Source organism: Podarcis raffonei, chromosome 3 (assembly GCF_027172205.1).
Source record: "Podarcis raffonei isolate rPodRaf1 chromosome 3, rPodRaf1.pri, whole genome shotgun sequence".
Classification (NCBI taxonomy): Eukaryota; Metazoa; Chordata; class Lepidosauria; order Squamata; family Lacertidae; genus Podarcis; species Podarcis raffonei.
In genome coordinates, this window is record NC_070604.1 from 41,256,028 (window position 1) to 41,271,761 (window position 15,734).

The window sequence follows — 15,734 nt, forward strand, 5'->3', positions numbered from 1 at the left end:
AATTCTTCTTTAACTAGGGAAAACTATTGCAAAGCACCTTGTTCTTCAAATAGTAAAATATTCCTGTGCCTTTCTCTGTATTTGCATTTACCTAAAACGGAAAACAAGGTATCTTTTACCATAGAAGCCTGGAGGAGAAATACTGGTCATGAAGTGGGGGCTAGTATCTAGAAAGGGAAAGGCTCAGTTTTAGAATCTTTATCCAATTCTCAGATGATCTGATCTGGCTGCCTTTCTTCAAAAGGTGTGTAACTTTTTGAACGTACAGGAAGTTTAATCTTTTGCAATGTTTGTCTGTCTTGCTCTCCCCCTTTTCCCCCCTCAAAGAAGAGGATCCAAACAATGGAGAAAATATTAATATGTACTAATATGGTACAAGAGCAGTTTGATTTAGATAATGCTTCTAAACGCCAGCTTTTCAGAAGGTGAAATAATTGAGGTTTTAATGGGCAGTTGGATTCATATGGGGACAGTAAAGCCTGAAGCCTCAAAATCTATTATTTAACTTATAAGTGATTTGCATGTATTTTTGTGATGTTGCCAACCTGCTGTCTTTTCCAACAGGGGTCTAGCTTTATTCGCTGTATCAAGCCTAATTTAAAGATGACAAGCCACCACTTCGAAGGCGCCCAGATCCTCTCCCAGCTCCAGTGTTCAGGTAACTTGATGTGTCTTGTTCAGTTCTGTAGCACGATTGTCATGTAGATGAAAAGATTCATGCGGAGTTGTAACAACAGGGCTTTAGACAAGTCTTCCTTAATTAGAAACAACAGGTTACTTTTTAATTTCAGCAAAGCTCTGCCAGTGCAGCAAGATTACTGGTGCATAACAATAAGTGGGAGATAATATTGATTCTTAGTTAACCCAGCTACTTTTTAAAGGGCAACAACTTAATCCTTGTTTCTTAAGCATTTTAAAAGCAGAGAGGAAAGAACTGGGCATTCTATGCACTTGGCTTGGGTCGAAACTTCCCACTCGCAGGACATTCCATAGGAAGGGGGATTTTTTTTTTTGTCTCTTCCTCGCTCACTCTGCAACCTACTGGTATTTCCTGAAAATCTGCTGTGAAGAGTTGGGTGATCCTCCAGAGCAGCATGGGAGGTGGTGCTGGGAGCTGTAGGTAAAAAGGAGAATCAGTCCAAAGCCCTCCTTTTTCCAGTAGGAACCTCTGCTTGGTCAGAGCTGCTTCAGCAACTAGAAAGCACCTGTCCATTCTTAAAATGCCATGTCACAATCTTGTCTACAGTAAAAGGGAAGCTTAATGGTAACGGTCTGAGCATGAGATCATAATGCATTATCAGATTAGAAAGAGAGCACCATGCCATCATCACCTGAGCACCTTTGAAATATTTTATATTGCCATCCTCCCATTTGCATATATTGAATTTGGATCTAATTACTGCTATACTAATTAATCTTCCATATAGCAGTTCTTTGTGAAGCATTGGGTGAAAATACTGTTACAAAAAGTTTACAGTTTAGATTCATCCCCCCAGATTCATCCCCCCACAAATGCAAAATAACTGTATTGGGGAGGTGGTCATGGAAGGTGCCAGTATATCCCCTTAGATCTTTAGTGCAGAGCTGGTATTTCACAAATCCAACTTCGAGGTCTTGCTCTGTGCACTAGCATCAAGGAGAAGGGAAGGAGAAGAGAAAAACAGCACGCTGTCTTTGTAGGAGAGGCGTTCCACCTTTCTCAAGCCCCTTTCATTCCTAAAAAAACAAAAGTCAGATCATACTTAGTTCTGTACGTCCCCTACCCATGGAAATCCAGTTCCAGAGGGCAGCAAGGAAATCTGTAACAGGTAGCCCAGAGGCTACATATTTAGACACTGGGGTCAAACTAAAAAAAGTTAAGGTAAAGGACCCCTGGATGGTTAAGTCAAGTCAAAGGTGACTATGGGGTGTGGCGTTCCTCTCGCTTTTCAGGCCAAGGGAGCCAGCATTTGTCCACAGACAGCTTTCTGGGTCATGTGGCCAGCAGGACTAATCTGCTTCTGGCACAACGGGACACTGTGATGAGTGCCAGAGTGCACGGAAATGCTGCTTACCTTCCCGCCGCAGCGGTACCTATTTATCTACTTGCCCTGGCATGCTTTCAAACTGCTGGGTTGGCAGAAGCTGGGACAGAGCAATGGGAGCTCACCCCGTTACACGGATTCGAACCGCCGACCTTCCAATCAGCAAGCCCAAGAGGCTCAGTGATTTAGACTACAAAAACAAGGAAGTAGATAAGGTGTAGACAGCATTGTGCCCTCCAGATGTTGTTGAACTCCATCCACCCTAGTCAACATGACCACATGGAGAGACCCCATTAGCTCCTCCTGGAGTAGTAATTAGTCAAAGTAGTAAATTAGTCATGACAGCAAACATTGAAGGCACACACTTTATTGAGGTTCATGTAAATTACAGTACTAGTTTCCTTGTGAGTTCTTGTGCCAAATTCCCAAAGTAGTCAGAGGAGATGTATTTAATTCCTTCTATTTTTTATAAAAAGAGTTGTCCACATTCCTGCGTGGCTTGTCCCTAATGACTTCTCCTGGAGGGGGTGAAAATCGGCATTAATGATGACATTAGAAATCTGTTTTTTAAAACTATTTGAGAGTAATGTAGCTTGCGAGTTACAGGGAACCAGACAGAGAGCCTTCTCGGTAGTGGCGCCCGCCCTGTGGAACGCCCTCCCTTCAGATGTGAAGGAAATAAGCAGCTATCTTATCTTTAAAAGACATCTGAAGGCAGCCCTGTTTAGGGAAGTTTTTAATATTTAATGCTGTATTGTTTTTAACACTCGATTGGGAGCCGCCCAGAGTGGCTGGGGAAACTCAGCCAGATGGATGGGGTATAAATAATAATAATTATTATTATTTAAGACACTTATTCAAAAGAAGCCACAACCTCACCAAATCAGGATGCTTTTCTGGTATTGTGGATTGGATCAAAATGTTTCCTTTTTCTGTTAAAAGTAAGCTTTTTCTAATGGGAGCAGGAAGGTTTTGACTCCAAACCTGTGAAATCAATAGTATGTGGATTCATATACTTTAAGGCTGCAGTGCATTAATCTGAGAGCAGCGCCCACTGAACTCAGTGAAACTTACTTCTGCAGATACATTCATAAGATGGACTATAGCCCTTAATGCACCCAGCCGGAGGTTCCATTGACATTCATGGACCTTTTTCCCACTGGAATGTTTATAATTCAGGTGCAATAGACCCAGTGCATCCACTTTTCGTCACTGCTCACAAATCCTGTGTGTGTGTGTGTGTACCTACCTAACTATGGGCTACACCTGCCTCACACCACACATGCGCAAAGAGCTATTGCCTTCTCTAGCATTTTAATTGATTAACTTCTGTTGGTGGTTATTTTGCATCTAAGTCACTTTGGATACATGAGTAGCAAAGTGACAAATAATAGCACAAACCTATACTCCTTTACTTAGAAGTGTGCCCCGTTGACTTCAGTGGAACGACTTCCCAGGTACGTTGTGCATAAGACTGCAGCCAAAATCTCTGCCAGACTAGGCAAAATGCTCTCACTCGCTGTCATCTGGGGAGCAAGTAGAGCTGTGGATTGGACCTCAGAAAATCTGGGATACAGAACAGGTTTTCAGGAGGCACCTAATTTCCTCTGAAATAAGCCTCGTTTCCAGTTAGGCTTCCAGTTTTCATTAGCTGCCACTTCAGCTTTTCTCTTAATTTAGCATGCCAGAGGGGCCCTGAGACTTTAAGCATCTGGTTCATCTTGGCAAGCCTCCCTCTTGCTTGTCATGTCAAGTTACATTTAAAGTTTAATTTAGCAAATCAGTCATAAACGCTTAACAACTTTGCTTTAATTAGGGTTCTATTGACACCATTTTTGGCTGATAATCTGAAGGCTGATCGCTCTTGGCAAGTATTGTGAAAGAGGGAGGTGGGGAAGAAATAAAACTCCGTACTTCTGTGTTGCTCACAAGCCGTGGTTTTCTTTTATGGGTTTCTGTTTCCATCTTCTCGTTGAGAAACAAGTTCATGCAAATTTAAAGGGGGAGAAACATGCTAAAAATAAATGGCTTATTAATATGAGAAGCAGGAGAGGGAGAAATTAAAATAACATGAATGTCTCCAAGAATAAATGCAGCAGAGAGCATCTTCTGTCTCCCCCTTTTTTTAAATAGAAAGGACTGTTAGCCACATGATAGACTGCACATCTCCCATTTATTTGGATTTCTCTTCCAAGGTTGCATTTATTGATTTGTTGTACAAGAGTTCTTAGCTAACCCTTCACCATGAGGGCAGGTTACGTCATAACATACGCTTATAAGAACAGATAAAACAGCTGATAAAATGAAACCATCCTAGCCAGAACAGAATAATATAAATTTAGCAGAAGAGGCGACTCTCACAAAACAAACAAACACAAATTTCAGGCAATAAAACAATAGCTAATAGCACACCCAGTAGGAAATTTCACTGTCTCTAAAATAAAATATTAAACTTCAGTACACAAATATCCAGCATATGTGCATTTGTGTACTCCTGGATGCATTATACCCATGCACACGTTATAATTAGAGTCCAGTCTATACAAGAACTGGTAGTTTTAAATCTCGTTCAGGAGGCTAGACAACCAGATTACCTTATACCTTTGCTCATGTCATCCCTGCTCAACCTCACTCCCCTTCAAACAGTCCAGTCATTCTGTCTCCATGGGAAAGGTTTTGAGTTGCGTGGCAAGCTCTTGCCCGCTTGCCATTTCCAAATTGCTACACCCTTGCTTGGCGATGCTTGAGTAACTCTGCTATTCTATTGATCCTTTTGGACTTCCTGACACCTTTGATAGTATTGAACATTTGGTGTATGTGGTGATGTGATGTGACTCACTTGGGATCTGACTTTGAGCAGTTGATCTGATTTTGAGCAATTCTACTAGTACAGACAGACACTCTCGCCATTCCCTTCTGTAAAATGTGACCGAGGCTTCCTGGGATATGTTGCTCCTTGGTTGATGTTCAGCCTGTGTCTCAGAATAAATGTGCAACGCTTGCAAAGTTTTAATGATCCCCGCCCCAGAGCATTGTGAGAGTGACAGCTGTGTCCTTTCAACTTAATTGGTGACATGTTTTTGCCTGCTCGTTTCTCTAGGCATGGTGTCTGTTTTGGATTTGATGCAAGGTGGCTTCCCATCCCGAGCCTCATTCCATGAACTGTATAACATGTACAAAAAGTACATGCCTGCAAAGCTGTCTCGTTTGGATCCTAGACTCTTCTGCAAGGTATTAACGTCTAGAATGCTAAATACACTTCTTTTGTATTTTTTATCATAGAGAATTGATATTCATTGAAATCTTTGTCCTCTCAAAGGATTTATTCATCAAAGTGTTTTTCTCCTCTCCCAGGCACTCTTCAAAGCCCTTGGATTAAATGAAAATGATTATAAATTTGGATTAACCAAAGTGTTTTTTAGACCTGGCAAGGTAAGTGTTATTGTTATCCAAGGAGAGTTGATGAATGTGAACATTTTCTACTCATTCTTTCTGTAAAGTAATTGGTAACTAAGATACGTGAAAGCTGGGTTGTTTTTAAAAAATACAAAACAAAACCACAATTTAATTTTGTCTCTTCTGATGATGCAGCTATTAGCAATGCCATTTCCATGTTTTATTTACTTATCTATTTAAAATACCTTGATCAAACTTCTCCCTGTAATCAGATTGGCTTATAGCAGATTTAAAAACCTAAATCTCTGGAACACAAAAAGTCAAAAAATGAGAGCAATGGTTTAAAACCCCACAATGAGCAGTAAAGCCTTAGGCGCCAAAAGGTTTAGTAAACAAATAGGACTGACACCTTTTTCAAAAAGCCAGGGGAGATAACAAACTTTCTTAGAGAGATTATTATTATTATTATTATTATTATTATTATTATTAAGGCTACAGTTGCAAAAGCCCTCTTTCATTGCTCTCGCAGCTGTATCCTCATCTGCTGGCTCAGACTTGGGGCAAGGCAGTTTGCCAGACCATCAGATAGCCAGATCTATAGTGCATGTGGCTCATGCAAGGAAATCTATTTAGTTCTTTATTTTTATTCACGCATTTATAACCCACAAGGTGGAATACAACCTATAGAAATAAAATAACAAAAAATACCCATTAAACAGCATTTAAAAACATCAATAAATACCAATAGATTAAAGGAGATGTGGGGGGGGGGGGAGTCATGTTGTAAAGGCCTGTCTGTACACACACACACAAAAAGTTTTCAGAAGATTTCTGAAGGGAGCAGTGGTTCCTATTGAACCTCTACTGGTGTCGAGTTTGACAGGGCGAGGCCTGCACACTAAATGCTCAGTCCCTGGGCTGAACCTCAGGGGAGTGTGGAACCACCAGAAGGGCTTCATCAGATGGTCTCAGTGATCAAGGCAGAGCCTAAGCAATCAGGCAGTACTTAAAGGACCCTAGGCCCATTTTTATTTTTAACATCTGTCCGTCCATCCATCCATCCATCACAGTCTGGCTTTAAATGTCAAAACCATCACCTTGAATAGAGCCCAGAAGCCCCCCCCCCCATGGCCATGGCCTTCACTGCCATAGTTACAACATTCTGTTTGTGCTTCATCCCACCTGAGCCCCCTCAACATTCCAAAATAGCTGTCATGTAAATGATTTCCTCTTTGTGATGCTGGTGTCCACTTTCAGTTTGCAGAGTTTGATCAGATCATGAAGTCTGACCCAGATCATCTCGCTGAGTTGGTTAAACGAGTCAACCACTGGCTTATCTGCAGTCGTTGGAAGAAGGTCCAGTGGTGTTCTCTGTCGGTTATTAAATGTATGTATTCACGGGTCTCTTGGGGGTGTGTCTGGAGGGGGGTATTTGTGAGCCAACATTGAAAGCTTCCTAAAGCTGCAGACTCTTAAAGCACACTTACTTGGAAATACTAGAACCCTGGAGCATGCAATGAAATGGATCAGAACAGCCATTCCACACAGTGCATTATTTATGGACTGTATTATTTATGGAATTCACTGCCACAAGATGCCCTGATGAGCACTAGCTTAGCTGTTGCTACTACTCAGGATGGTTATAGGCAGGATTATTTCAGAGGTAGGATGTTTTTCAGTACTTGTTGCTAGGGGGCAGCAACAGGAGAGGTCTGGTGCCTTTGTATCTTGCCCAGAGGCATCTGGTTGGGGATCATGGGGAATGGGACAGAGTGGATGAGACAGACCTTTGGTTTGATCCTGTAGGCAATCTTCTTATGCCCATATATTAAGTCAGAGGTAGGCAACCTAAGGCCCGGGGGCCGGATGCGGCCCAATCACCTTCTCAATCCGGTCCGCAGACGGTCCACGAATCAGTGTGTTTTTACATGAGTAGAATGTGTGCTTTTATTTAAAATGCATCTCTGGGTTATTTGTGAGGCATAGGAATTCGTTCATTATTTTTTTTCAAAATATAGTCCGGCCCCCCACATGGTCTGAGGGATGGTGGACGGGCCCATGGCTGAAAAAGGTTGCTGACCCCTGTATTAAGTTGTGGAATTCCTTATCACAAGTTGCTGCGATGGCCTGTCAGTTTAGGCCAGGGGATGGGACACCTTTGACCCTCCAGGTATTGTTGGTCTGCAGCTTCCATCATCCCTGACCACGGTGACAGGCTCTGATGGGTCCTACAGCATCTCAAGGGCCACAGGTTCCCCATCCCTAGTTTAGATGCCTTAAAAATGATGCACACCTGGGTGAGAGGGGTCTTGAGAAATGCTCATAGATTAATAGACTGAATGATCAAATTCCCAGAGGCATGGTCTGCTTCTAAATACCAGAAGCTGGTAGAAAAATAACAACAGGGGCTGCTAACTTGGTACTCTTAATTTGGGAGCATACTGGAAACTGGTCACGGATGCAAACCCAATGCTCGGTTTTGAGGGTTTTTTAGTCAGATCCAGCAGGCCCCATACATTATAATTTAAGTCTCCCACACATGGGAGTGGGGCTCATAGCCAGGTAAATTTGTTCAGAAGCATGAGTACTGCTCACACAGGAATTGTTGACGGCCACAGTTGCCTTAACCACAAACGAGGAAAGGGAATGTTAGTTCAAGCTTGGGGAACTGATGACCCTCCAGATGGTGATGGAGCGCAACTCATATCAGCTGCAGCCAGCATGGTCAGTGGTTAGGGATGAAGGGAGTTAAATTCCAACATCTGTTAGGACACAGGTTCCCTGTTCCAGGGTTTGCTTTTAAATAACAAAAACAAAACCCAAACAACATTGTGTGAGGTTTTTGTCATCTGCTTGTCCTACCTTCCCAACTCCCATTTTATGGCATCATTATATATTGTTATTATTTCATTACATTTAAACCTCACCTTTCCTCCGAGTTCAAGGTGGCATACGTAGTTTTCTTCCTTCCCCTTTTATCCTCAAAACAACAACCCTGTGAGGTAGGTTAGGCCGAGAGACTGCGACTGGCCTAAGATCATCCAGTGAGCCTCGTGTCTGAGCAGGGATCTGAGCCCTGGTCTCCAAGGCCCTAGTCCAACACTCTAACCACTACACCACGCTGGCTGTCTTGTACCGGGGTTATGCCCTACCTGCATATTTGTGATGGTCTTTCAATTTTCTCTTTGTATTTCACAGTGAAAAACAAAATAAAATACAGAGCCGGTGCCTGCATTAAAATACAAAAGACGATTCGTATGTGGCTGTGCAAGAGAAAGCATAAACCACGGTAAGAAGAAGCAATCCTATATATATGCTTGCACCCCACTCCTAAATACCAGTGTACTGAATGACCCGTCCGGTTTTGTTGCTGGCAGAACCTGTACATCCCATCCAAGGCCTTGAGAGCCTGGGAAAGAGTTCTAAGGGATGTTAGGGGTGTTCCTTCTAGGATGCTGTACTGCTCATCTTAGGGCCTACTTCACATTACACCAGTGCCGTGAGCAGCGGTCACGCTTTTGTTGTTTTAATTGAAGTAAAATTAAAAATCTGCTTGCCCCCACATTCCCCAGATATGATCTTCATAAATCTCTCTCTCTCTCTCTCTCTCTCTCTCTCTCACGTAGCAATTAGCATTATAAAGGATGAGGGGTGGGTGGGCAAGACTTCAGTTCTATTGGTGCTGCCCTCCCTCATCTTGGGAAAGATTAAGTGCTCAGGGGAGCCTTCAAAACTACTTATTTATGTGATGTATTTGCAACATTTCTGAACTGCCCAGCTGCAAAAATAAAATACAGAATCTCTGGGCGGTTCACAAATAAGTTTCAGCTATGAAGTATAGAATTAGTAACCTAGAGAGAAAACCCTAAACAGTTTAAAAACAGCACTGGAATAAAGCCAGGCGTGAAAAACAACGGTAACACAACAAACTTTTTTTAAAAAATGCATATCTTCCATCACAGTCCCTGTGTGCCATAAAACTTGCAATGCAAGACAGAATTCATAAGATTGGTGCAGTTGCTCTGTTTGTTACCCTGTCTGCAATTTTTCTTTTGAACTCCATGGCTTTGTCCAAGGGGAACCTGAGGGCACAGCATGGGACAGCTGTTCATAGCTAACATCCAGTGATACCTACTGTGTACTGCTCTGTGAACTTGGAATGAAGGGCAGCATATAAATTCAACAAACAGTTTGTGCGGTGGAAATCTGGTTGCACGAAAAGGGCTTCTGGTGTTTATCCTGCTCTCACACAACCCCCCAGAAATGTGCTCCTCACCAGGGTCTCCCAGAAGAGGAGAGGAAGGAGTATCCCCTGATATAAGTAGATGCCCCGTTGCTTGATGTTAGATCTCACTCTATGTTTGCTGTCTGCTTCTCAAAGGAGGGAGCCTTTTCTGAAATGTAGAGAAATGTTCCTTTCACAGCATTGATGGGCTAATAAAGGTCCGCACCTTGAAGAACAGGCTTGATAAATTCAATGAAGTAGTAAGTGCTCTGAAAGAGGGGAAAGCAGAAATGAGCAAGCAGGTCAAGGACCTTGAAACGTCTATTGATGCTTTGATGATCAAGATCAAGGTAAGAGAACATATTGAGAGCAAGGTAAGAGAACATATTGAGAGCATATTATGTCCTGTAGATCTTCTGCTCTTAGGGATGAGGCCTTGGGGGGCATTTGATGGATTCAGAATCAAATTCCTATTAAGGGTTAAGTTTAAAAATATGCAAGGCGCTTAGTGTTTCATGCTAAATCTTTAAAATTTGGCACCCTAATCATCCATGCAGCACACAGAAAAGATGAATTGTGTGATAGCTTTTTTTAAAAAATAAGCATGTAAATATGCATATTTCTTCCTACTTTGTGTAATTCTGTGCCTTTTTTCTTTTTGCTTGTTTCTACAACCCTTTTTCTGGTTCTGCTCATTGTTAAAGGAGTGAGGAAACAGGATTTTCCTAGGACACGCTACTGCATATCTTATTCAACAATCTGTCATCGTTTTTGAAATTTTAGCAGTCGTTGCCGTTTCTTTTTGAAGCACAATTTTTGCAGCCATGAAGGCTAGTGACTAATGGTTTGTTTTGCAGGCCACTGAAATGCCTAGGCAGCAGATCCAGAAGGAATACGATGGTCTAGTGAGAAGCTCAGAGCAGCTTCTGGGCTCACTGCAGAAAAAGAAGCAACAGGAAGAAGAGCAAGAAAGGCTGCGGCGCATCCAGGAGGAAATGGAAAGAGAACGGAAGAGGCGTGAGGAAGAGGAGCAACGTCGGAAGAAGGAAGAGGACGAAAGGCGACTGTGAGTGTCCAATGCAATTGCCAGTTCTAGGGCCAACAGAAATACAGGCATGGACAACCATCCAAAGTGAACTTTCCGTCTTAGAAAATTATCCTACAGAGATCCAGGCTGGGGAAACCTTTTCAGCCATGTTCCCCCATGGGAAACTTGTTCAGGGGCTTCATGCCAGTGGTGTATGAAGCCAGAGGCAAAAGTGGTCAGAGGAACAGTAGGCGATATTCCAGACATGAAAAGCCAGAGATTACTGCACATGCCCCCCGCCCTCTGCCCTCCAGAAAATGGAAGAGCTGACCAGGCAGAACCACTCAATGGGGGTGGGAAATGTGGCCTGGGGCAAGCCCAAGGGCCAGATAGATCCATCCTTGTTTTAACCATAGGTAGAAGACTAAATCCCAATGAAACTGTATTCTTAAGAGACTGTCTCTTGAGTGTCTCTCTCCCCCCTCCCAAATACTTCTCTTGATGTAAACTTCTTTGCTTTCTTGTGGGAGAAAACAACGACGTAACGGTAAAGTGAGGGGAAGGGACAGAACAGTTCCTGAATGTTCATTTTCTTTGAGTGTCAATTTTGTTTTTCTAGAAAGTATGAGATTGAAGCAAAGAGAAAACAGGAAGAGGAGGAGAGGAAAAAAAGGGAAGAAGAAGAAAGACGAATTCAGGTGGGACAGTTGCACTACTAGTACTTTCTCTGTCTCACAGTCATGCCCTCCCTCCCCAAAGTTTCCACAACGGACTGAATAGAACCTGCTCAAATGTAATACTAAAGCAAGTGTTCTGAGTCACAATTTGTTGAAGCTGGAGTGTGTGTGTGCATAGAACAATTAGGTGGTGTTGGCAAAAGGGCAGGTGAGATACAGGAAGTGGCCTCACAGAGTAACAGGTAAGACTTCCAACTTCCTTAAGGATATTGCTACAGGGAGTGATTAAATGTTCATGTTAAAATAGGTAGTTGTAATGCAAGCCACCAAGCTAGATTTAAGACAGTCGTGAGCTTCAGCCCTTAGATTTGGTTCTGTGCTTTAAATCCACTACTAACATTAATATAATTTGGAGCACCGAAGGAGAGGGAGATTACGCTGCCTCAAAGAGAAAAGTACCTGCTAGGAGGAATGTGTCAGTTTTGAGCATGGAGGTTTAATGAGAGGGCTATTGCTACTCACAGATATGACAGAATAATGAAACCATGATTTAAATGTCAGTTTTGTTAAAAAGATTCCTTACAAAGTAACACTCATTTGCGGAAGCTTTTGGCTGCTCTTTAATGGAATCATAATGATAACGTATATTACTTGATAGCTGAGTTCTGCACTCTTTTGTTATATAGACCAGTTTTCTTTTTCATAATGTGACTTTGTATTAATCTCTTAAACTATGTTTAATTAAGAGAAGCAAAAGATCGCTGTTGATATCATACCCATTATTTCAAGATAATCTTTGCCCGCTTTGTGTTTAAATAACTCCTGGCTTGGGATATATTTAAAGGATATGTAGCATATATGAAGCTTTGCCGAACTGGCAGTTCTGAATTTTTTTTATAGAGTTGTGTACCTAAGTTCCATATAAGAAAAGTCATCTAATGAAGGTACTTTACCTCTTTTTGGATCCTTTGTTCCCTGTTATAAACAAGGACACTACTTTTTCTGTATTTTTTACTGGTTCTGTAACTGACTAGGTTACTGGAAAGATGTCTAATTAAGTAGTTCCATGATTCTTACAGTAGCTAATTCTCTAGTCTGTTTATAATCTCTGTCTACACATTTTAAGAGCCGAAGACAGAGAACCAGCTTTGTATCAGTGATCTAACAGCAGGATCTTTCTTACTTGCACCTGGTGCCCTGGGTTACGTTTATTTTATTTATTATTCATATTTTACCTTTCCTCCAAGGAGCTCATAGAGTAATGCCGTTATTGAGTAGCATTTAAATAATGCTAATAAACAAGGGATTATAGATACAACAAAAAAGGCACCCTTTGTGCATTTCCAGGCTGAAGCATGCATTGCTACCAAACTGAGGGCATGATCAATTGCTGCTATTCAATCCTCATTGTTTCCTTCTATTCCCTTTCCTGGTAATGGTGTTTGCACAGGACTGGTTGGTCGGCTGGCCAAGTATGCTGGTAACTGTGTGCCTTGGTCTTGATATACGTAAAGGGATGCCTTGTTCAGTTCAGTCTATGACCTTTCAGTGGATTTCCTTTCACTTGGCGATAGCAGCAGAGCAGCTGTTCCTTTCAGTGGGGCTTTTCCTTAGGCCACATTCAATCGGCTTTCCTTCTTGTGTCTGCTGCCACCGGGTAATCCAAAGTAGGGATCTGCATAGGGAAAGTCTCCATCGCAGAAATGAAGATTTACTCGATAATACCATAATTGGAATGAGAGCCGGTGCCAGTCTGTGACGGTCATCCAGCCCACCGTTCTGGGAAGGCATTGCTGAATTAGGACTGTTGGGAATGTGTTGGTAGAGAGGTATTTTGGCACATGACAGCTGCTTGGGTCCTCAAGCTGTAGGAAACCTATACCTTCAGTTACGACAGTTTTGGTAGGAGATGCATGGGTCATCTACTCCATGGAAGATTCTACTCATTTAAACTTTTTCAGGTAGGAAACGGTAGCATGGTCGCTGTGTTTCATTCACAAGTGGCCAATAAAAAAAGAAAGATATCATTGGAGTGAGTTTTTGATATTTCCCTATAGAAGCAGCTCACTAAACGCACCATTCTGGAATAACGCAATGCAAAAGAACACAGAGAAGCCAGTACATTACAAGTGCTTTGAGAAATGCATTTTGCAGTCCTCTCTCTCATGAACTCAGCCAAGCAGTCTCAACTACATAGCGTTATTATTGTTTTAAAAATGATAATGGATAAAACTCTGCTATGTACAATTGCAGACAATTCTACAGCTGTCTGGACCCATAATTTAGTTATGTAAACCACTTAAATGTCTTTTGCCTGAGAGGTATATAGAATTTCTTCTAAAATTTGTTGATTTTCTGTGAGCTGTATTGCTTTTTCCCAACTCTGAAGATTTCTATCATGAAAACCTGGTTTCTAAATTAGCATATGAAGAGCTTCCTATACTGAACTTATACTTCTTTTCTCATCTTGATCCATGCTGTTTGTAAGCTCTCCATGGGCTTACAGTAACCCATATGAGCACAGGTGTTTTAGGCTGTATTTTGTAAACTCGACTGTGTGTTTCACCTAAGTGATCATTTTTTCTACAGAAGCAGGCAGTATGGACTTGGGAAATGTTTCCCCATGTAACTTAATTTTACGTCACTCTCCAGGCTGAAGTTGAGGTACAGCTGGCACAAGAACGCGAAGAAGCGAACCAGCAGCAGGCAGTTCTGGAACAAGAGCGCAGAGACCATGAGCTGGCCATGAGAATTGCCCAGAGTGAGTCGGAACTCATCAATGATGAATCTCAGCTGGACCCCGGGTTGCGCAGGTATTGCACTTTGTTAGTTTTGCCCTTCAAAAAAGATATTGCCATTGAAAAGGTGTCTTTCTTAAATAGGAAGCTAACATTATTTCTTATTTTATTTAATTTACTGCATTTAAAACATTTGTATGCCACCTTTAAGAATGAGCACTTTCTCCAAGTATTGCCTATAAACACAGTCTACAATGCAATTAGGGACGTGGGTGGCACTGTGGTCTAAACTACTGAGCCTCTTGGGCTTGCCGATCAGAAGGTCGGCAGTTCGAATCCCCACAGTGGGGTGAGCTCCCGTTGCTCAGTCCCAGCTCCTGCCGACCTAGCAGTTCGAAAGCACCCCCCAAAAAAAGTGCAAATAGATAATAGGTAAACAGCGTTTCTGTGCATTGCTCTGGTTTCGGTGTTCCGTTGCGCCAGAAGCGGCTTAGTCATGCTGGCCACATGACCCAGAAAAACTGTCTGCGGACAAACGCCCCCTCCCTTGGCCTGTAAAGCAAGATGAGCGCCTTAACCCCAGAGTCGTCTGCGACTGAACTTAACTGTCAAGGGTCCTTTGCCTTTACCTTTTACAATGCAATTAGCATCACAAATATTGATAAACCTGGGAAGCCCCTTCTGAATAACACACACACACACACACACACGGGTTGAACTGAGCAGTAATAAAACAAACACCCAGCCCAAAACGAAAACGAGTGCATTTAAAAGATGCTCTTCATTCCAGGAACCCATGTGCTTGCTTGTTTGTGCTAAACCATGGTTTAACTTGGCATTTCATACCATAATTTTAGTTTAAGCCAATTTAATAGCAGCATGCCATTTAAGTGCAGCGTAAGTTCTACTCTGTGTGGTTTGTAACCCCAAACCAAAGAAACTTTACAAGAATTTACCAGCTATCCTTTTGTTTCAGACACATACCCTCCTAGTGCTGTATAAATGAGTAAGAAGGCTCCAGTCAAATTAACTTTAGAACATATCCAAATATTAAACTTGCTTAGGTCTTCTGTCCTTCCTTTGCATCATATATATTCCTGTTGGGCGAAAGCCTTCTGTTAATTCTGACCACCAGGCTTAATATGGTGCTGTGGCCGGAGTATTGGCTCAGTACTGGGGAAATCCAGATTCAAATCCTAACTTTGTTAGGAAACCCACCAGTTGACCTTGGGGGGGATTGGCTGTCTCACCATGATCTACCTCAGAGGATCGTGGTGAGGATAAAATTGGATGGTGGAGAGACCAGATACACTCCCTTGAGCAATTTGGAGTAAGGGCTAGATAGAAAAACACTAAGTGAAAAAAACAACATTTTAAGCCACCCCTGAGAAGCGGATGCTGGGCCTTCTGGATAATAACAGGCAATCATTTGCCCAAACAGGCTTTGTAATGTCGCAAATTAGTACAAAACTAACTTAGGAAAATGCCACACTAACCAAAATATCTTCTATTTGCAGACCCAATGGAACAAGATGTCAAATGACTGCGTATGACAATCTTTTTTTTTATGGGGCATTCTGTAGAAATCTGTGGGCTTTAAATTTTTTAAATAATTTTCCACAGTGTAAGCCACCTTGGTAACGAATG

At 42.1% G+C, this 15,734-nt stretch overlaps 1 protein-coding gene and 1 long non-coding RNA gene across 7 annotated transcripts in view; one reads left to right on the forward strand and one right to left on the reverse strand.

Moving 5' to 3' along the window:
* The window catches only part of MYO6 (myosin VI), a 104,603-nt gene that overhangs the window by 74,713 nt on the left and 14,156 nt on the right, over positions 1–15,734 (forward strand). For 3 of the 6 annotated variants that reach the window (XM_053381313.1, XM_053381307.1, XM_053381309.1), the window contains 10 exons: positions 565–658; positions 5,125–5,255; positions 5,379–5,456; positions 6,678–6,807; positions 8,619–8,709; positions 9,845–9,995; positions 10,503–10,711; positions 11,292–11,370; positions 14,002–14,162; positions 15,605–15,634. In XM_053381313.1, coding sequence (XP_053237288.1) covers positions 565–658; positions 5,125–5,255; positions 5,379–5,456; positions 6,678–6,807; positions 8,619–8,709; positions 9,845–9,995; positions 10,503–10,711; positions 11,292–11,370; positions 14,002–14,162; positions 15,605–15,634 — 1,154 coding nt within the window. The remainder of the gene's footprint in view (positions 1–564; positions 659–5,124; positions 5,256–5,378; positions 5,457–6,677; positions 6,808–8,618; positions 8,710–9,844; positions 9,996–10,502; positions 10,712–11,291; positions 11,371–14,001; positions 14,163–15,604; positions 15,635–15,734) is intronic. The other 3 variants (XM_053381310.1, XM_053381311.1, XM_053381312.1) reach the window with 1 other exon arrangement.
* On the reverse strand, positions 3,814–6,615 carry LOC128410270 (uncharacterized). Its single transcript, XR_008329440.1, has 3 exons — positions 6,518–6,615; positions 5,666–5,725; positions 3,814–3,989 (listed from the first exon to the last, which is right to left on the reverse strand). It is a non-coding gene; the product is annotated as an uncharacterized LOC128410270 (long non-coding RNA).